General features: G+C 35.7%; 2 protein-coding genes across 4 annotated transcripts in view; one reads left to right on the top strand and one right to left on the bottom strand.

Annotated features, from left to right (window-relative positions):
• Positions 1–349, bottom strand: part of LOC145246640 (uncharacterized) — a 122,128-nt gene extending 121,779 nt beyond the window's left edge. Inside the window, exon 1 of one of the 2 annotated variants that reach the window (XM_080108342.1) lies at positions 74–349. The gene's annotated coding sequence lies outside the window, so the exon portion shown is untranslated. The remainder of the gene's footprint in view (positions 1–73) is intronic. The other variant, XM_080108343.1, reaches the window with a different exon arrangement.
• Positions 350–377: 28 nt separating this feature from the next.
• Positions 378–23,132, top strand: part of LOC145246642 (uncharacterized) — a 43,970-nt gene continuing 21,215 nt past the window's right edge. The window contains exons 1-3 of one of the 2 annotated variants that reach the window (XM_080108346.1): positions 378–631; positions 2,529–2,717; positions 14,579–14,927. In XM_080108346.1, the coding sequence (XP_079964472.1) occupies positions 14,580–14,927 (348 nt within the window). In that variant the 5' untranslated portion in view covers positions 378–631; positions 2,529–2,717; position 14,579. The remainder of the gene's footprint in view (positions 632–2,528; positions 2,718–14,578; positions 14,928–23,132) is intronic. The other variant, XM_080108345.1, reaches the window with a different exon arrangement.

Here is a 23,132-nt window from a genome sequence, read left to right as displayed (position 1 = left end):
TACCTCGAATTATTTTTAAAATCAAATAAATAAATAATAATAAATAAATAAAAAGTAATTCGATCAGACTTACCTGGAGTATAAAGTAGGTGCCCTGGAAAAAAGTTTCTTTTTCGAGTTTGAAACTTTGGAGGTTTTAATAATTTGTTCGTGTGATTTGAACAAAAGTTGTTTGTTTGTTTTTTTTTTTGTTTGTTTTCTATTTCCAACTGCAACAAGGAAACCCCTTTTAGCAGCAAGAACGGATCGGAATATAAAATATCTCAACACTTAATGAAAAGTATCAAAAAGGCGTTTCGAAAGCGAATGCCTTATAATAGCGTGGAAAAAGGGCAGTCAGTTGACCTCTACCGTACTGACCCGGAAGCACTAACCCGAGTATATGCTATCAAAATGTTAATGTTGTCATAGTTACCGTATATGTATACATATACCCAGGGAAGGATACCCGAAATGAAAAAAAAACAGTTACTAAATTAACAAATTGAGAGAAAAAAATATATATATGTGTATGTGTTTAATTAGGCGCATTAAATGAAAGTAAATTAGAAATAATTATTTTCAATTTATTAGTGTGGATGTACCAACCTAACCAAACATTTGTTGTCTTTTATTAGCGTTACCAAAAAATGTAAGTATAAAAATATCAGTTATTTTAATTTTAATTTTTCAAATCTCTCTCTCTCTCTCTCTCTCTCTCTCTCTCTCTCTCTCTCTCTCTCTCATATATATATATATATATATATATATATATGTATGTATATATATATAGTGTGTGTGTGTGTGTGTGTGTGTGTGTGTGTGTGTATTTCTCTTGATCTGTCTGTTTGACTGTCTGTCCGTTCCACTCTTTCTTAGAAACTACGAAGCCGAATTGGTTGAAATTTTGTATGGACTTTTGTGATGATAAGGTGCAGTAAGCATTATGGTATTCGTTCAATACAATAGAAATTAGTATATAAGGCAGTTACCATAAGCATTAAGTCAACGGTCTTTAACTTTTACCCGTATATATATATATATATATATATATATATATATATATATATATATATATATATATATAAGCGAGATAAGACACTGATAGAATTCAGATGAAAAATCCTGATAGATATTACTTGAAGTAATACTTTCAAAGTGATCCTAGCGAAAAAGGAAAAGCTCAATATTTAAGAATAGAGCAATATATAAGTTTGGTGGTTAAATTTTAAATTCTGAAAAAAATAACATATAGACACATATATTCGAATTAAGAATTTATTGTTTGACAAAAGGAATATATAGAAGGGGTTATGTTAATTTCCTTAATCCATGGATTTTCAATAATGGCTCATATCATCAGAGGAAATGAAATGCGGTTAGCAAAATGTTCAGCTGTGAATGGACGCTTATTTTGCTTTTCAGCACAATTATTGAAAATCGTTTTTTGAGTCGTTGTGAATAATTATATGGAAAAAATTATACGAAAAGAGAAGTTGATACAACCTGGTAGTCCATTATCGGAAGGAGTACAATGTCCTTCAGGGTTATAAATCCAGGTGGGCAGAAAATAGGTCCAGGGGAGAAGGTAATTTTCCACATAGCAAAAGCGTATTGCTCCTTATTGATTTTTCGAAAGGTATACGGGGCAGCCGTATTCGTTGGTGCGTTGAGTGTGTGTAGTCAAAGAACTATTTCAATAATTGTGCTGAAAAGCAAAATAAGCGTCCATTCACAGCTGAACATTTTGCTAACCGCATTTCACTTCCTCTGATGATATGAGCCATTATTGAAAATCCATGGATTAAGGAAATTAACATAACCCCTTCTATGTATTCCTTTTGTCAAACGAGTCCTGTTTGTAAAGCTGGAGTGAATAAATGTACCCTTTTTTATTGCATGCTAGGCTGTTCAATTATTAAACATCCAGTTTTTTTGTTAGGAGTGTTGATTTGGGGGGGGATTCTTTTTTATTTATTGGGGGGGGGGGCAGAACAAAGATTTGAGAAGAAAATGTGATTGCTGGATTGCCTCATAGTCACCTAAAGAACGAGCCCTGTTTGTGAGGCTGGAATGAATAAATGCACCCTTTTTATATTGTTTTGCCAGCTGCTGCTTATACAACGTCTTGATGAGATCTGATTGGTCAGCTGGAGTGATGATATGAGCAGAAAAAAAGAAACTGTGTTTCTTGTTTTGTTTTTTTGTTACACGTGTTAGAGTGTTCAAGGATTAAAGATCCAGCTTCTGTCAGGAGTATCAAGTCATAAATGAGTTTTGCACAATGAAGTCGCTTTCCTAAACAATTGATTGTATCAATTAGAAATGTTGTGGGGATGGGTAATAAAATGAATAAGCTGATGTATCCGCAAATATGATCACGTTGATAGTGCAAGTGTTTCTGTACCTGACGCAAGTGTAAGAAATTCTGCAGAGATAAGCAGGCTTCTCATTGGTCGGTTTGACTGCCCACGATTTTGTTTGGACCTATCAGATTGAGTGTTATTATTAATTGGCAAGTTGTATTTTGGTGCTATTTTCTGTTTCAGGTCGCGCTAGTTTTCATCAAGACAGCAGGTTGAATGGACGTGGAGTACAATCATCTGTGTCAATATGCCTATCAGGTCATGACCGCTTGTTGCAGGGGCTGATGCTAGTTAATGATACTTACAGCTAAGAAAGAGGCATGGACAAAATTATTGCAATGGTAAAGAAAGAACAACAAAAGTAAATGAACGGTATAAAAAATAATGGTATTTTTATTGCTCTTGTGATAAAATCACGTAATTCCCTCGCTTGACAACAATTGGCAACCCCCAAATTTTTTCATAGTTTTATTCTCCTTTATCTACTCTTCTGGTTGCGTTGTTGTTTTTCATATTGGCAGCTGCCAAAGCATGTGTGGGTTCAAAAGTATTAAAAAATAAAATAAAACAAAACACAAGCTCCAACACATTCTACAAACATCAGTTACAGTGTGTGTGTGTGTGTGTGTGTGTGTGTGTGTGTGTGTGTGTGTGTGTGTGTGTGTGTGCATGCGCAAATCACAACTAGCTTTAAATAAGAGGAGCAAATTGACTGAAAAGAAAAAATAGTTTTAGATTCTCTAAAACGAAGGCAAACTTTTTGCTGCGGTTGCACTTTAGACAAAATGCAAAATGATAATCCACGTCTAAAATTAAATGACAAAGAGATACAAACGGCGGATGAATATTTGTTTACTATAAGATAGTAAAAAAAAATATTTTTTGTAAACAAATAGTCTGCAAATAGTTGGGCAATGTTGAGAATGGTCAATAATTAGATGAAGAACTGTTTCAGAACATCAGGGGTATAAAATGCAATGTCGAGGACTGGCTACTAATCTAAAATTCATAATGCTACTGGGTTCGGCTATCAAGTGGGTCGACAGCAAGAGGCTGCTGCTACTGCTGGGCTCGGCCGCTGTCTGGGAAGTTAGCCAAGCCTGTTCCGTAATGGGTTGGCTGCTGCTGATGCTGCATTGGGTTGAGCCGTTGGTGAGGGGATCCTAATTGGCTGACGATCCGGGCTAGTCTGCCTTTTGTTGAAATAACTCGCAGTATTTATCCTCGTCCGGTGAACGTAGTTGTAGACACCGTGGCTTGCAGTGCTGGTCATCATTTTCGTTCTTGATTTGTGTTTGTTTTCATGTCTTTAAAGTGTTGTAGGGAGCCGTCTATTTGAGCTTTGTATTCATGTGTCATATCAATTTGAAGCTGAGAAAGTTGTGAATATTATTCTAGTGGGAATTGTACTATTCAGAGTTTCACAGGATAATTATTCACGTCAAAGTACTTGTCGCAAGGGCCGTCGGCTGTGGTTTTGAATTGAGATTTTTTTTGATGAGCTGTTTCTTTTGGTTAGAACCGCAACAGGAGAAAGACGGTAGTAAGGAGGTAGGATATCATTGATATTTTGTGAATGTCTAGCATGCTTGTTTGGAATAATATCGAAAATCGAAAATTGAATTTCAGCTAAAAGCAATGTCATGTCGAAATTAGTAACATATCAAAAAATCAGGAAAAATTATAAAGTAGAAAATTAATTATTAATAAAAATTGATTTCGAAATAAATTACAAGTTATACTTAAATAATAAACAAATTCCAAACTATGAGTTATTTCCCTTGTTTGAGTTACATTTTGAAATAGTAATGGCAGAGCGTTGGATCATAGAAGTAAATGTCTTATGTAATGCAGTAATATGTTGCTAATTTTGATATGGCAAGTAAGTATTTCTATCTGTATAAAAGCCAAGTACGTCCAAGGATGGAGTACTGCTGCCACATCTGGGCAGGAGCTGCTAAAAACAGCCTATCTTGCCTTGACAGAGTACAAAATAGGCTTCGTGGCCTAGTGGGTGATGCCCTCTTCTCTTCCTTGCAACCTCTCTCCCACAGAAGAGACGTTGCGAGCCTGTCTTTGTTTTATCGTTACTACCATGGCAGGTGCTCGTCTGAACTCCAATCTCTGGTCCACCCTCGAAAAACACCCGTCTAGCTGAAACCACTGTCAAAGATTTTCCCCACTCTTTAGCTGTGCCAAAATCAAAACGTAGATTCCATGAACAAAGCTTTTTTCTTAGAAGTGCACGCCTGTGGAACTCTGTACCGTTTGCCTGTTTCCCACCTGACTACAACCTGGATATCTTCAAGTCCAATGTGAACAAATTCCTGATGAACTGCCTCCTTAAGGAAGACACTTTATCAAATCTCCAACACTAACGTACTGTACACACAATAAGCCTTATCCCCGAGTGGCTTCCGGGCCTTGATAAGTGGTGACTACTTGTAAAAAAAAAAAAAGTAGATAATATTGCTTTGAGTTGAAATTCAATTTTTTCATTTTCGTTATTATTCTGACCAAGCAACTTAATTTTTTTTTTAAGTAAGATTCTTATTTAGAATTCAACCTAATTAAATAAACAAAACTACAGAAAAATCTTTATGATGTACGTACTCATCACAGAATGAAAATGTCATATTCCAAAAATCATATAAATTGATGAAGTAGTTTTATTTTTATAAAAAAAAACATTTTTAAACGATTTAAAGCAATTAATGTAAAATCGTTAGCATTACAAGGCTGATCTAGCAAATTGGAATTATTGTGGACTCATCTGCCCTTATTTTTTTCTAGATGATGGCGTGAAGCAGTCCCCTTTTTGTTTACTTATAAAAGTTTATTTTCTTAGTTAAAAATAAAACTACTTGATCAATTGATATGACTTTTGGAATATGACATCTTTGTTCCATGACAGGTACGTACATCATAAAGATTTTTCTGTTAATTTTTTTTTATTTTAATTAGGTTGAATTCTAAATAAAAATCAAAACTAAAAATATATTTGCGAATAATATAAAAAGATATTACATCTCTGAATTTTGGAAATGAGGATTGGTTATTTATATTATTTTGATTTTTTGGACTACTGTCTTATTTATTTATTTATTATTGGCTCACATGGAGCTTTCACACAAGTCATCAAAGATCTGATTGGAAAACCTGTGGTGTTCCCTGGAAGCTGAGTGACAACAAGTCTCCCCAGACGTCCAGCACTCTCCACCTCCTTTGATAGCATTCGCAAATAAATTTGCATTATCACAGCATCTGCTCACCATTCATTTCTCGTTGGCAGCGGCCATTGGTCTATACTGAAATTTGAGTGGTACTAAGCCTCCCCAAGGTCCCAGTTCTCTTCGCGCTTGTCCAGCGGTGGTCTGGTCAGTGCTCTCTCCTCGGTCTTTCCATCCTCCTTGACCCTTCTCAGCTATTTGGTATCACACTTTTGGATGGGGGAGACAATGGGAGGGGATGCGTGATGGCGATATAAAACTTGTTGATATGCAGCTTCAGCGTTCTTCATTCCCTGTAACGCTTCTTCCTGTTTTGCCTCTGCAGTAGTTTGTCTGGCTCACGCATGTGGTTCATGTGTATTATTCTCCGCATTCAACGGTTTATCATTATTATTATTATTATTATTATTATTCAAACTACTGTCCACAAGGACACGTGGCGCAGTGGTTAGGGTTTTGAAAAATTCAATTGTAAAGTGATATTCTCCACCATTTGCTCATGTATAAAGTATTGTTGCTACATTTGGACTGGTGCTTCTGCTACTAGTCTCTCCCTCTTAGACAAGGTTCAAAATTCAAAAGAGAGTCGCCAACCTAATAGATTCTGCACTGTCAGTTGGGCTTCAACCTCTGTCTCATCGACGAAATGTTTCATCCCTCGGCCTGTTTTATGAGTATTTTAATAGTAGGTGCTTCAACGAACTACAAGCCCTTGTACCCCTTTAGCATAAATACCCCCCAACAAACCCGACAAACAACTAAATCCCACCTCTACACAGGAGAGATCCCGAGATGCCAAAAAGCCTTCTATTTTAATAGTTTCTTCTCCTGGACTGCTAGACTTTGGAATTCCCTGACTGTACTAACATGTAGAAGTTCAAGGGTAATATATACAGACATCTTGCTGCTCAACTCCCTATATAGTATCCCTGCAAATTATGTCCCAGATAGTATCCCCCTAAATCAAAATGGCACTGTGCCTTGTTTAGGATGAAAATGCACTAATAAAATAAAAATCGTGGAAGGTTAAATCCTCAGGTGACACCGAAAATATAATTGCAAATTACTTAGGAACTCTACACAGTCATGACTGACTGAACAAGAGCATGCTAACGCCGAGAAATAAGTAAAGGGTTCCGTTTGAAATTCTGTGCAGATTCCAGAATTCGTCAGAAAGATTTTCAAGTTTGACAGGATATACCTGAAGAAGGTTGGCAGTTACATCGACTGAAACGTCGTGAAAATGACACTCAAGATGAGAACAGTAGTCCAAAAAATCCAAATCATTTTTTTTTTTTTTTAATCAATTTTCACCCCAAACAAGGCACAGTGCCACTTTGAAGTAGGGGGCTACTATCGGGGACATAATTTGCAGGGGCATTATGAAGGGAGTTGAGTAGCAAGATGTTTGTTCACATTACACTTGAACTTCTGCAGGTTGGGAAAGCAGAATCCCAGAAGGGAGTTCCAAACACTTGCAGTTCTGTTGGGGGTAGTCACGTTGAGGAGGTACAAGTGCTTGTAGTTCCTCAGAACATTCACCATTAAAGTATTTGTAGCACAAACAATACGAATTTAAAAAAAATTGCATTTTTATAAGCGGTCAAATGATATTGTCTTCAAGTGTATTCACTGTGAAATAGGATTTATGTCAACAAAGCAATGATAGATATCGATCACAGTTTCTGGCTAAGAAGATAGGTGGGTAGGGTTAGGGTCTCTTGTCATTTTGAAGTGACTTGTTTAGTTTTTTTTTTTCTTTAGCTTTTCATTTTTTTTTTTTTTTGTATTCACTTACACCTGTTGTTTATTTATTTATTATTATTATTTTTTTTTTTTTTTTTTTGCAACAGTTGTTTCCACCAACATTTCTCATCCATTCAGACCGAAACAAACTGTCAATCTTATTTGATTCACTGACATCAAATTACTTCTATCCCAAATGTAATGGAATGATTGATTGATTGTTGGAATCTATTACATGTCAACCATCGTTGGGTCAATTTTTCAGGACGAAATCGAACATTTTGTATTTGATTTATAAATTAATTTTTTTTGTAGGCATGTATTTTGTAGACAAATATTTTGTAAACAAATAGTTTCCGAGCCATGAGTTAGGGTTAGATGATAGGAGCCTGGCCGGTTAGGGTTAAATATGATGAGACCCTATCAGGTAAGGGTTAGGGTTAGATATGATGGGACCATGATATGACGAGGTTCTTCAAAGAGACACCCTAGCCCCTTTTCTTTTCATCGTCTTACTTGACTGTACTCCGCAGCTGTGTTGATATACGCAGCACACTGGGTTTCACCTTAAATGAATCCAGAACAGCAGCAGTCATCCATCAGCACACACAACCAACACAGATTGTGCAGACGATATTGCTCTGTTCACAAACACTGCTGATGTATAAACGCTGTTATGTAAGCTAGAAAAGTCTACAAATGACATTAGTTTTTACGTTAATGCGAATAAGACAAAGTTTATGACTTTCAATGCAGAAGGAGAGATCAACACTCTAGATGGAACGCTACTAAAAGAAGTCATTGAGTTTACATACCTGGGCAACAACATAGGTTCTACGAAGAGAGATATCGAAATTCACATCTCAAAAGCTTGGGCTGAATTGGATAAGCTGCGGTTGGTATAGACTTAAAGGTTAACTGACAAACTGAAAAGGCAGTTCTTCAGAGAAGTGGTGGAGTCTGTTATTGTTTACGGTGCTATAACCTGGACACTCACCAAAAGATTGGAAAGAAAGCTAGACAGCATGTACACCTGTATGTCACGAACAGTGTTAAATATATCTTGACCAGATCATCCCACAAAGCAGCAACTTTATGGCAACCTACCTGCCATATCTAGTACCATCAGGGAGTAAATCTACGATTTGATGGTCCCTGTCAGAGGAGCAAGCAAGAGCTGATAAGAAATGTATTGCTGTGAACTCCACAGCATGGGCGCACGAGCATAGGATGACCTAGATCCACATACATCCAGCAAATTGCACATGACACCAACTGTGATCCTGAGGATATGAGGCCGCTGATGGAAGACGGGGAAATCTGGAGAGAGAAAATCACATTGGTCCAGACAAGGGGCCTGACCAGATATATAGATAGATGATGGGATCCTAGCAGGTTAGGGTGATGGTTAGGGTTAGATATAATAGGACCCTAGCAGGTTAGGTTAAGGGTTAGGGTTAGATATGATGGTACCCTAACAGGTTAGAGTTAAATATCTACTCTCAGCTTGTTGAGGGAAAGCGTGCCCAGGGGGGCCAAAAGATGAGGTATAAGGACAACATCAAAGCAAATCTAAAGCGGTTTCACATGGACCTTGAGACATGGGAGGACGTGGCTGGGAGCAGGTTGGCATGGAGGAGCGCTGTCCACGAAGGTGCTGCGCTTTATAGTAGTGACCTAAATCAAGCTGCTGAGGATAAACGCAAGCACAGAAAGGACAGTTTATCAACCAGACACACCCAACCCCACCCCACCACCACTACCTTTATCTGCCCAAATTGCACAAGACAAATTAGGTCTAGGATTGGGCTCTATGCTCACCTGAGGACCCACAGAAGCCACAACGGAGGACAGTCTTACTCGGACACGAGTGACCGCCGATGATGATGATGATGATGAGAGTTAAATATAATGGGACTCTAGCAGCTTGGGGTAAGAGTTAGGGTTAGATATGATGGGGCCCTAGCAGGTATAACCACTTTGGGTCAGAATGGACCTGGGAGTAGTACTAACTAAAAGATGATTCCACACTCTACAACGCTCCTAAATTATGGTTTGACTATTAGATATAGTATTCTGCTATACCAAGAAGGTGGTGGTACCAGAGTGGGTGGTGGTAAGTAGTTTATAGTGTTAGGAAATAGAGTAGTCAGAAATAAAAATAGAAAGAGCTGAGCAATATGGATTTTTAGGTGGTGTGGTAAAGACACATATCTTGCTCAAGAGTGTCTGAGACAGTTTAGTGTCATTTCCTGACAAAATTTTTTTTTTTTTTTACTAGGTGGTCATTAAAAGGCAACTTGAGAATAAGGGTTAACAAGATTACACCATGATGATCAGTAATGGTGGAAATTAGATAGAATTTAATTATTTTAGGGGCAGCTCAACAAGAACTTGCTTATATAGGACTTAAAAACGACCATGTTATAGTGAGTTGGGAAGCAGCCTCACAATATTGCATTCCACAAGCGGCAGTTCTAAGAAAGAAACTTTGTTTAGTTTTAGGTACAGACTAAGGGAAATTTTTGACAATGGTGGTAGTTAGACGAGTGTTTGTTGTGAATATTTTGCACAAGGGGAGCATAGATTGAATCTCAATCGAGCATGTGCCAGGAAAATAATGATAGAGCAGAGATATAGTTGCAACATCCCTTCTGTATGAAAGAGATAGTAGAGAGGAGAAAAGGTCCTCTCCCACTAGATTTCGAAGCCGGTTTTGTATCCTGTAAAGGCAAGAAAGTGTTCTCTAAGCAGTTCCTCTCCAGATGTGGCAACAATACACCACCTTAGAACATATTTGGTTCTTATATATGCAAATGATTGCATCAAGTGTGAGATACCTTATGGGGCGATAGAATGATCTAACTATTTTTCTAGTGACCTTGCAACAAATTTGATGTAAGTTTTCCATTTCAGTTCAAGAGGAGTGAAAGTCAGTCCTACAAGCTTATTTTAAAATTGGTAAACATTAATCAAAAGGGACTTTTTTTCCGGGGCATTCATCATAAAACAAAACAGCAGTTATCTGTGCTCAAATCTAAACACAGATTCCATGAACAACACTTCATTCCCAGAACTGCCTGTCTGTGGAACACTGTTCTGCTGGATTGCTTCCCAGTTGAATACAACATAATAGCCTTCAAATCCCATGTAAACAAGTTCTTGTTGGACTGCTCTGATAAATAATCAAATTCTACCCAATTTACACCATTAAGTACCACCTCACATTCATTAACCCTTATCCTCGAGTGGCTATCGGACCTTGATAAGTGGTGACACCCAAGTGAAAAAAAAAATTTTTTTAATCCTAAGTGAAAAAAATATGCTGCCCTTGAGGATAACCACTTGCCTAAACCAAGTTGTATGACAACAGGTCACCATCAGATCGACGACAGGATTAACCTCCCCTCCCCTCATCCCATGACAAGATGTGTCTGTTTTCAGGTAAACGCAGTTTGAGCAGCGACAAGAGAAAATGGAGAGAATAAAAAAAAAGAAAGAAAAATGAGAAAGGAAAAATCAAAAACAAGATGGTCAGCTAGCTGTGTCGAAATGTCTGCACTCTTGTTGTAAATTTGTTTTCTTATATGAAAACATCGTGTCATGTCTGCTTAGAATAATAAATCCTGATTTTCACAGAAGAAAAGGGGTTTAAAAAAAAAAAAAAAAAAAGATAATAAAGAAAGACGATTTAAAATGTGTTGACAGCCAAGAGTTGGAAATTATAGCCAAGTGGCAATATATTTTGTTTTGGAGTGAATAAGACTAAAAAAATAAAATAAAAAGGTGCAACTACACTATAATAAAGAAATTCGAAATTTTTAATATTGAATTTCAAGGCAAGTCAATGGGCTCTACTTAATTGTCATGCCAATATCTTCTCACCTTTTCTTTGTCTCCTCTGTCAGGTCATCTTTGGTATCCCAACAATCATCCAGACTACAGGACAAATGATATTGATGAAAATTTTATTTTTATTGATGATGTGCTGAAAAAATGTAATTATGGTACTGGAGCTGTTCCTTTTAAATGTAACTAGCAGGCCATATACACACACACACACACACACACACACATATATATATATATATATATATATATATATATATATATATATATATATATATATATATATATATACTAGCAAAAGTACCCGTAGTTGACTGGGTTCAAAAACAGCCTACAGAAAATGGACTCTGATTTATGAAAGTACGATAGGTTATGAAAAGGAAGGGGTGTAAAGTGATAGCTTCGAATTTGGGGGTATAAACCATAGCAAATATGATGAAAGTAAAAATAAAATAGATAAACCCCATAATTTATTATACTATACCTGTTCACACTGAAACACTTATCACAATATTCTGTGGATCTATATTAAAAAACCTTGTTAAACTTTGTGACATATTTCCATTCTATGGATGTCAGGCGTGAACAAACACCCCATAATTTTATTATACCATATTTCTTCAAACTGAAATATAATTATCAAAGTATACTTACGCAGATAGATATGAAAAGTCTTTATTAAAGTTTGTGCCTATTTCCATTCTATGGAGGCCAGGCGCGAACGCAGACCCCACAATTTTATTATACCATCCCTATTTAAGTTAAAACATACTTATCAAAGTATTCTTATGTACATCTATATCAAAAACACTTGTAAACGTTTTTTTTTATTTTTAAATTTTTTATTTCCATACTTTGTGGACCAGGTATGAACGCAGACCCTACAATTTTAATGAACCACCATTCTGCCAAATCAAACATACCCATTCCTGCCTCTTGATACATCTTCTATCATTATATGCAATCAGTTTTTTAAAATAGTCAACCATATAGAAGCCTATTCGTGACCAGACACACACACACACACACACACACACACACACACACACACACACACACACACACACACACACACAGACATTCAGCTTTATATTATAGATATACTCTCGTGAGCAAAATAAAATGGGCCAAACAAATTTTATACATTTTATTACACTAAAAGCTATATTGAACAATGAACAATTGAACAAGGAAACTTAAATGAGACTAATAACACAGAACAAGACATTTACTTTAATAAATGCTTAGGATGAAATCGCATTCCCTTTTCATTTCTTTAAAAGATCAATCCTTTTAGACATGCTCTCAACCAAAGTGGAACACTGTGAAGAGGAGATGCTATTCTATTCACTTTGCACAGCTTCCCACAGTTTTAAATTGTTCGAAAAGGTTCTTCCAGCCAATGCACAAGATATTATGGACCAAATATTCTCGATTGGGGCTTTGACCTGGCCAAAATATCACATTAATTGAATTATCAGAAAACCATTTTTTGTGACTTTAGCAGTGTGTGCGGGGACATTATCGTGTTGAAAAATAATGTTTTTTGTTTTGTTTTTTTCACCACTTATCAAGGCCCGGAAGCCACTCAGGGATAAGGGTTATTGTAAGTACAGTACGTTAGTGTTCTGAGATATTCCCAGCTTCTGTATACTTGGTAACAGTCCTATTTCTAATATTCAAATTTATTCCTTTGCATTGATTGACTTCTCACATCTAATAAGTTCCCCAACTCCTGCTGCAGTAAAAGTTCCCCATACCATTATCTCTCCATTCCTTGTGTTTAACTGTCGTTTTTATGCAACTTGGCAAAAATATTTCTCCAGTTCTTCGATTGCACCATCTGGGAGCATCATGAGCATCAATAACAAAAGAAAATCTTGATTCATTTGACCAGAAAACATTTCTGAACCAGTCTGTATCTTCCTTGCCATAATACGAGAAAAATATCTTTCTATCATTGATGTTCTTAGATAAAAATGGCTTCTTTGCACACCTTTTAGAAGAAAATCCCATTTCTTTCATTCGTCTAGATATTGTATATCTAGAAAGAGAATTTCCAGCTCCTGTTTTGAATTCTTTGCTATGGTCAACATAAGTTTTCTTTCAATCCTTCAAAACAGTATATTTAAGCCTGTGGTCGTCCTTCAAAGTGAATGCTCTAGGGCGACCAGATCCAGATTTCCCTTTTACCAAGCATTCGACTTCAAACCTTTCACCAATTCGCTTTACTAGAGAAAGAGATGCTTTCACTTTTTCTTTTCTTAAAATATCAAAAATCTGCTTGTAGGTCATTTTGGACTGCCTTAATCCTGCAATTTGTTTTTTTTATATCCTCGCCAAGATGCGGTCCTACCATTTTTAGGATTAATTTTTTCACTTATTATTATATGCTATAATAATAATAATAATAATAATAATAATAATAATATGCAAAATAAAAATTTTCAGTTAAAATTAGCAAAAATTTATGGAAAAATATTGAAAAATCGATTTCTTTCTTCTTTCACTCTTGGCCCATTTTTTTTTTTTTTTTGCTCATGAGTTTTTATATATATATATATATATATATATATATATATATATATATATATATATATATATATATATGTATATAGCCGGTCACTGCATGAAACACAGCGAAGGGGAAGCCAGCAAACTAGTTCTCTGGATACCAACAGATGGACACTCAAACTGTGGTAGAAGAAGAATGACTTACATCGATAACCTGTTACAGGACAGAGGATTGGAAAGTGTTTGGGGCCTGCAAACTGTCATGCGAGATCGAAGGACTGGAGAAGTCATGTACATTTGGTGGTGAAGTGTCCTGAAAGACGACGGAGATGAAGAGATGAGATATATATATATATATATATATATATATATATATATATATATATATATATATATATATATATATATATATATAATAGATGGAATCGTCTAATCATCAAAAACAAGATTCAGACAAGAGCATATGGTCCAAAGAATTTTATAATTATATAGATACTGTCATCTCATATTTATTGCTCTTATGCAACGCCAAATAGAACTAAACAACGATATTCTTTAATCCATGTAATTCTGTTCCCTCTACTTGCTTTCACAATTGTATAAAAAGAAATTATGTTAATAATGAAAATAATCTAAAGAGATAAAACATTATATCATAATTCATATTTATTGACACATATATACAACATCCAGTTGAACAGAAAAATTATATTATCTCTAGAGTAATATTGATAAAAAAAATTTTATTGCTGCTTGACAAAAGTAAATGCGTTTTTATTTTAATTTTTTAAGCATTTCAATGAGTAATAAAATAGCAAACTTTTGTGTCGTTCAGTTTGAAACCCGACTTCAAAATTTCTCAAATCTAAAGATTTTCATCCTTATTTCTTTCAGAATGTTTCCACCAACAACACCTCGAGGTATCCATAAAAGTTGCAGTGGGCCCTACCCTGGCTATGACCAGCAGGGTACCTATAGTGAGCCCCTCCCTAATGGCAGAGTACGACCAGAGGCTGTAGAAAATGCCCAGAGACATCTGGGTTCCTTGAACTTATTCAGTCTGAAACCTTGCACCATCAAATCTCCCAGGGTGAAAATAAGATGTCCAACAGAAATTTCCCAGAACAATATGGAATACAGTCGGAAAGGCACACTTCATGAGATCATCAATGGTCAAGCCTCCTATCGACCAGATACTCTTGCACATCGCAGGGTCAGACCTGAAGCTAATGAAATTGTGGAGGTAAAAACATGCTCAGTTTGAGGGCGTGCATGTGTTAGTAGGCTTGGTTATTTGGTTGTTTTGTTTTACGGCATATCAACCATTTTCGGGTTATTTAATGCTGAATCCAGTAATTTTACAAAAAGTTTTTATGCATTCAAATATTTATTCATGGTGTTTGGAATAAATCGTTCCATCAGCTATGACTGGATAGAGGTCCTAAAGAATTCGCAATTGTATTTTTTGGTCACCCATACTGAGAATTGAATCTTCAACCTTCAGGAAAATATCATTTTTGCAATTGGTTTTTCCATTTTAATCTAACCACTGGGTCATGGGTTCTTCTGGACAGTTTTAGTACGAATTTTGAGAGCCTTAAACCTAATTTATTTCTAATTGTGTATATAACTATTTATTACTAATTATTACTTATCATTACACACACACACACACACACATATATATATATATATATATATATATATATATATATATATATATATATAAAATAAAAATTACAATTAAATTTACCAAAATGATCCAAGATAGTAAAACTAAAGTATATTATTAATATTAAAGAATTAATATTTATAAAGTAATCTCAACCAGATGTAAAAGCTCAATAAAACTAAATAGGAGATAGAGCTTATAATAAGAGCAAATATATATATATATATATATATATATATATATATATATATATATATATATATATATATATATATATAAGAGCAAATAGTTAATAAAACATGTTAAAAAATACTTTGAAAAAGAGTTAAAAATATATTTAATCTGAAAAGGAAACACTTAATAAGTGGATAATCCTTAATCCCCGGAATTTCGAAGGAGAGTAGGGAGGATGGGGAAGGATTTCATAATCACACGCCCGTGCTTCTGATCTGGCGACATGCGAGTTGTGGACCGGAGTGTGTCCTGCAGGAGGAGGGTACTTTTGCTGATTTTGCCTCACCTCTTGATTTTGATAGTTTCCCTTAATTTCCTCAAAAGTGAAGCGTAATAGGCTCCTGTAATTGTGGTACCGTTTGCCAGGAAATCTGTCATCATTACTCTGTCCTGGTCCCAGAAGACTGTGAGCATGACCTTGCAAGTGGGGATCTGCATACTTGCCTTCTTTGGAGGTGGTGAGTCCAAGTGCTTCCACTGCATTGACTGGGCTTTGGTCTTTGGATCATAGTGATGGAGCCAGGTTTCATCCTGTATAATTAGTCTTTTGAAAACCTTTGACTCATCTTCTTGGCACATCTCCAAATACATCCTCGAGCACTCAACGCGTTCTCGCTTCTGGAATGGTATGAGCAACCTGGGAATCTATCTGGCAGACACCTTATGCATATGCAAATGGTCATGAATGATAGTTTCCACAGACCCTGTACTAATCTTGACATCTTGGGCTATTTGGCGAATAGTAATATGCCAATCTTCCAAAATGGCAGCCTCAACTTGACGGACAGATGCCTCATCAATGGCAAAAGAGGGGCGACCAGGTCTGGGAGCTATTTCCACAGACTTCCGGCCATGTTTGAATTCACGATTCCAGCGTTTTACAAGGTCATATAATGGGGCATTATTACCATAAGTTTCTTTCATTTCATCAAAAGTCTCCTGTGGTGCACATCCTTTCAAATACGAAACTGGATCACTGCTCGACATTCAACAGGCTCCATTTCACACCTGACTCAGTTCAAACACCTGTAAAACAGAAACCACAATTAGTTCAGAGCTGTAATTTGCCACATAACCCGTAGAGATATAAATCATTGCACATGCAAAATTTCAGCTAGATCAGACAACTGGAAGTTGGTCAGGGGTATTACTTATTGCACGCCCCCCTCGTATATATATATATATATATATATATATATATATATATGTATATATATATATATATATGTATATATATATATGTATATATATATGTATATATGATGAAAATAATGGAAATAGTATTCCGACAACATAGAGAAATAAAAAGGAACAAACCATATTATGTGTTCATCAACGTTTCATCTTTATTTCGAGACTTGCTCTGGATGAATGAGATTAAGAAACAAAAAATACCAGTACAAAATATTTGAAAATGTTTCACGTGCACAGTGTGATGCACTGCAGTTCTATTTCAGAAAAACGGAAGAAGACGTTGGAAATTCAAAAGGGAGGGAGGGCTGGCGCTGTTAAAGACGTCACTAAATATATATATATATATATATATATATATATATATATATATATATATATATATATATATATACATTAGCAGCAGCCAAATGACCTATGAGTTACGGTTGGTATAGAGTGAGTACGTTTCAAGTAAATGATTAACACACACACACATATATATATACATATATATATATATATATATATATACATGCATACATACATACACATATATATATATATGCATACATACATACACATATATATATGCATACATACATATATATATATATATATATATATATATATATATATATATATATATATATATAAGAACAAGTAGTTAATAAAACATGTTAAAAAACACTTGGAAAAAGAGTTAAAAACATTTAATTTTCTTTTACATCCGGTTGAGATTACTTTATAAATATTAATTCTTTAATATTTAGAATTTACTTTAGTTTTGCCATCTTGGATCATTTTGGTAAACTTAACTGTAATTCTTATTTTATATATATATATATATATATATATATATATATATATATATATATATATATATATATATATTCAGCTTATTTTTTAACTACTTCTAATCTCCTTGTTACAATTTAATCTCGCCCGCCCCAACCCACCTGGTGCTATCAATTCAGGCTGTCTGAAGATACTAGCTTCCTGACCAACACTTGCACCTGTAGAGGACTGGGATATATATATCCTAATCCCGTTACAAAAGAAAATAATGAAATGAATGGAATGAAGGAAACAAAACTCAATTGCTGAATAAAATAAACATGTCGTTTATTTTCTGTTGAAAAATGAATGTTTCAGGTATAACACGTGTTCATGTTCACATTCGGATGTAACCATTGTTTGTTGCGGGACTGGTGGTGTAGAAAGAAAAGCAAATGTGTGTTCATCTCACGTTCGGGTCACTATCGTTTGTTTGCGCGTGGAAAGAGAAGTGAGCAATGTAGTGGGAATGGGAATGACAGACCAGCGTGTAGACAAAGAAAAAGATAGAGGGTTGACATCAGTAAAGCTGTGCACCATGTTAGGAGTCAGCTATGCAAAGGTATTCTCAGGCACACTTGCATATATATAGAGAGAGAAGAGTGAGAATGTCAATCCAGTTCATGGAGATAGAAAGCGTATAAGGTGTACATACTGTTTGTTAGCTTTTTTACCCACATGGTAGCAAGTGGTGTGAGGCGCACGGGTGCACACCTCCCAAAAGGGAGGCGGCTGGTTTGTCGAACCGTTCAGCTTGAAAGCTGGTCCGAAAAGAAAGAAGCTGCTTATTGCTCTTGCTTTTATAGTTGTTTCCGGTGGTCTTTTGCGCATGTGTGGATTTTCTTTGAAAGGGGAAGTGGCATTGCCCTTGTGTGCGTATGTGTGTGTGTGTATGTGAGTACATGTGTGTACGTTAGCGTGTGTGTGTATACACGTGAATGTGAGTGTATATATGCGAACATGAATATATGTACGTGTGTGGATGTGCGCGCGTACGTTTGTGTGCGCGTATGTATATGACAAGTAATAATAGCTTGAGATGTGAACGCGTGTTTTTGTGTGAGACTAGAAAAGGATCGAGCACACCAAATATTGACGTTATTATTTTTTTCGTTTTTCTTTGCGAAAGTAAATCATGTCCTGCAAAAGCAAAAGTAAAAATGTTCCTATAAAAAAAACAAAAAGAAATTGTTTTGAAGATAATAGTATAGCAATAGCTAGTGATGAAAATAGGGTAGAAATGTATTATTTATGGTGACGATAGCGAAGAGGGTGAAAATTAAATGGTTACAAGGGGATTTAAAGCAATGAGAAAATAAATTTAATAGTAATAAATAAATACAAAAAAAAAGAAGTCTGACTGATTTGAACTTGAATCTGCAGATTCACATGACGAACGAACACATTTCTAAAGAAATGGCAGAAACACTAGAGGAAGACCTCCAATCTGTAGTGGAATGGGGACAAAAGTGGTTGGTCGCGTTCAATGCTGCCAAGACTAAACTAGTTTCATTCAATAATTACAAGAAACCCTCTCTACCAGCCATAGCAATGGCCAACGACTCTTTATCTGAGAGTCCATCTTTCAAGCTCCTTGGTCTAACGTTCACAGGAAACATGAGTTGGAACAATTACATTGAAGGCATTGCCAGGGCCGCTGCAAGAAAGGTGGGCTCTCTCTACCGTGCTAGAAAACTACTAACACCCGAAAGTATCCTGTACCTCTATAAGGCCACCATTCGCCCATGTATGGAGTATTGCTGCCACATCTGGGCTGGTGCATCTGCTACTAGTCTCTCGCTCCTTGACAAGGTTCAAAAGAGAGTCGCAAACCTGATAGGCCCTGAACTGGCATCTAAGCTTCAGCCTCTGTCCCATCGACGAAATGTTGCATCCCTCTGCCTCTTCTACAAGTATTTTAGTGGTGAATGCTCTGACGAACTGCAATCACTTGTGCCCCCACGACGTGAGCACCCTCGACAAACCCGACAGGCTGCAAAATCCCACCCCCACACTGTAGAGATCCCTAGATGTAAAAGATCTTTTTACTCCAATAGTTTCTTCCCCAGAACCGCTAGACTCTGGAATTCCATTCCAGGTCCCTGCTTCCCCAACAGTACTGACGTGCAGAAGTTCAAGTGTAACGTGAACCGACACCTTGCTGCCCAAATCCCTACATAGTACCCCAGTAGTTGTTGCCCCTGATAGTAGCCCCCTACACCAAAGTGGCAATTTGCCTTGTTTGGGGTGAAAATGTAATAAAAAAAAAATTAAAAAAAAAAAAACTTACTCATGAAACAAAACATTTTTTTAATGTCTGTGATAACAATTTGAAGGGAGATAACTTAGCTATGAAATGCCTAACAAATTCTGAAGGTTAGTTTTGACATTAAAATCTTATTTCGAATTCAGTGTTCATCTATGGAAATATCACAAGCGTCGATGTTGAACATGAAAAAATATTCTGAAAAATTTGTAATGGATAATTTTTTTCTTCCTTTTACAAATTTTAATTTCTTTTTTAAAATTCAAATTATAGCAATGAATGGAAACGTATATAAATCAACAAATAAAATTAAATGTACACATTGATATTTTTTTGTGTGATTATAAATAATTGTAACAAAAGACAAAAATATACTGCAGAGAATTTTATATAGTTTTTGGATATACAAAGGGAGAAAAGGAAATTATTGGCAGTGGTTGTAGCTAGACAAACTTTTGTTGTTGATATTTTTTATAGGAGCTCAGTTGAACAGCGACAATGAAATAATGATAGAGCAGAGAGACACTAGCAACATCTCTCCTGTGAGAAAGCGATTTGTAGAGAAGAGGAGAATGCATCCTCTACCAGAATCTTGCTTGGTGTCTGGATTGATGTTGCTCACCCAATCGATGGTTAATCTATGGCACATATGGATGTAGAAGTCAACCCACTTGACGTTGAAACTGCTTTCTGCTACCTGGCTGACATGTTAAATGCTGATGCGAGTTATGAAGTGCTATCATCACTGCTTGCTGTTATGTTAATTTGGGGAGGCTCGATGTAGCAGTCACAAATGATCTATTTTCTCGTAAATCCACGCTCCCCGCCACCTGCTCCGTCGCTGAGTGATTCGACCACACACTAACCAATCAACTGGTGAGGTGCATTGATTCATTTGCCCCCAAAGGAACCGCTTTAGCCCCTTTTGGAAAACAGACAGAACCCGACTAGCAGAGAAGCCAGACATCTCTCTTTCTCTTTCATCCCTGTTCACTCGACATTCCAGCATCGACAATTTTCATCGAAAATAACTACTGTCAACCTGGTACTACACAAGGAACAGCTTCCTAACTGACAGACTCAAAAGAACCTTCTATTCCTTCTTTCTCAACCTAGACACAGTCTAACTTTCAAATTTCTGTTGTTCAAATCATTCCTTTTGTTGTTTTGCTTTAAAAAGGATTATGTTATTTTTTCTGTGCTTTTGATGTTCGACAATTAATTATTTTATTAGGGGTGCTAACAAGAAAATGCTTCTAAATTCGGAAAGCTGCTTTTGATCCTTAAATCTATGCACATTTCTTTCGGGACTCCGGGCAAAGTCTTTTGTCTTTTTGGCCTGTGTTTGCTCCACCATTTTGCACGACAGTAAGACACGAATCCTAAACGCTTCTGATTAATAAACTTGAGGATCAGGATTAGATATTTGTTAGGTGGATGTTAAGAAAACAACATGATGATTTATTTAATTATTTAAGAGGCAGTCCAAATCCCCTATATATTAAGTTTCAAGTCGGTAGAACAAAAATTGACAGAGTAGTTTAGTAGAGACTGTTCCTAACACAAACAGGCAGACACACAGACAGACAAGGTCACTATATTGCTGATGGGACGATTCCAATATTTTTCCCGACTCTGATACTATTACCAATTCCATACAAAATTCCAGATTCTGATACAATTACCGATTCTGATTCTTTATAAATCTCTAAATATTTTACTATAAAATTGTTATTTTATCCCGATTGCTTTAAGAAGACATCTTAAATGTCCCTATATTTTCTCAAACATAAAAACACATTTGTGAGGGTGTGATCTATAGATTTTAGTCTTACTGGAAGTTTAAATCAATAAATATTTATTATTTTATTATTACTACAAGCAGTGAAAGATGTTTGATAAAAACAAAATCCAATGAAATATATAATCAAAAGAATCAGTTTTGGGATCGGAAAATAGGCTCATATTTTCCTGATTCCAATACCCCGAAAAACTCTGATTTTTCCGATTCCTGATTCCGATTTTGATTAATCGTCCCAACACTAATATATATATATATATTACTGATGGAACGATTCCAATATTTTTCCCGATTCTGATACAATTACCAATCTCAATTCTTTATAAATCTCTAAATATTTAACTATAACATTGTTATTTTATCGATTAGAGTAAAACCACATGTTAAATATGCAGATATTTTGTTGTACGTAAAAACACAATTGTGGGGGAGGATCTATTTTAGTTTTACTGGTTATTTAAAATCAATAAATATTTATCATTTTATTGTTACTGGAAGCAGTGGAAGATTTAGCTTTAAACAAAATCAAATAAAAAAGACAAAAGAATCGTTTTTTTTTTTTTTTTCAGAAAATAGACACAAATATTTCCGATTCTGATACTGATTCCGACACCAGTACCCTAAAAATTCTGATTTTTCCAATTCCCAAATCCGAAAATCCGATTAATTGACCCAACACTAATACAAGGTGCCCCCCCCCCCAAAAAAACGGGCCCCAACTCTAATTAGACCCCGTTTCTTAGTGTTTTGTCCGAATGAAATGAAACTCTGCTCATAACTAGTTTATTATATTCAAAACAACACATTAAAACACTAGGGTCTTTGGCCTCTTTTTCTCTGTTCTACGGCATATGTTCTAGATGGCCTCCATTTAGCTCCGTGCATTTCTTGAGGCGCAGCACGAAGTTGTCCATGACGTTCTTACAGACCGAATTCGTAATGGCTCTCATCTCCTCCCTGCTGGCTTCCTTGAGTTCTGTAATGGTTCTGGATTTCTCTGCGTAGACTCTGTCCTTAAGATAGCCCCAAAGAAAAAATCTGGGGGGCTTAGGTCCGGGCTATGGGGTGCCCACTCAAAATCAGTCTTGAGACTGATCACTCGGCCTCCGAAGTTCTCTTTCAGCCAATCTCGGGACAGGTTTGAGGTGTGAGAACTTGCTCCGTCCTGCTGGAACCAGAACTTGCTCATGAGCGACGGTTAGATGGTCTGGAGCTCACTCTTGGAGGTTTTGAGGACCTCCACATACCGCTCTTTGGTGACTATCACTGTCCTGCTGTGATATATATATATATATATATATATATATATATATATATATATATATATATATATATATATATATATGCATCCCTTTCTCTCATATATATATATATATTATATTATATATATTATATTATATATATCATATTATATATATATATTATATATATATATTATATTATATATATTATATATATATATTAAATA

The sequence above is a fragment of the Euprymna scolopes genome, chromosome 24 (assembly GCF_053919585.1).
Source record: "Euprymna scolopes isolate OS-2025 chromosome 24, ASM5391958v1, whole genome shotgun sequence".
Classification (NCBI taxonomy): Eukaryota; Metazoa; Mollusca; class Cephalopoda; order Sepiida; family Sepiolidae; genus Euprymna; species Euprymna scolopes.
The sequence above is the reverse complement of the archived record's forward strand: the minus strand, read 5'-3'. Positions and strand labels throughout refer to the sequence as shown.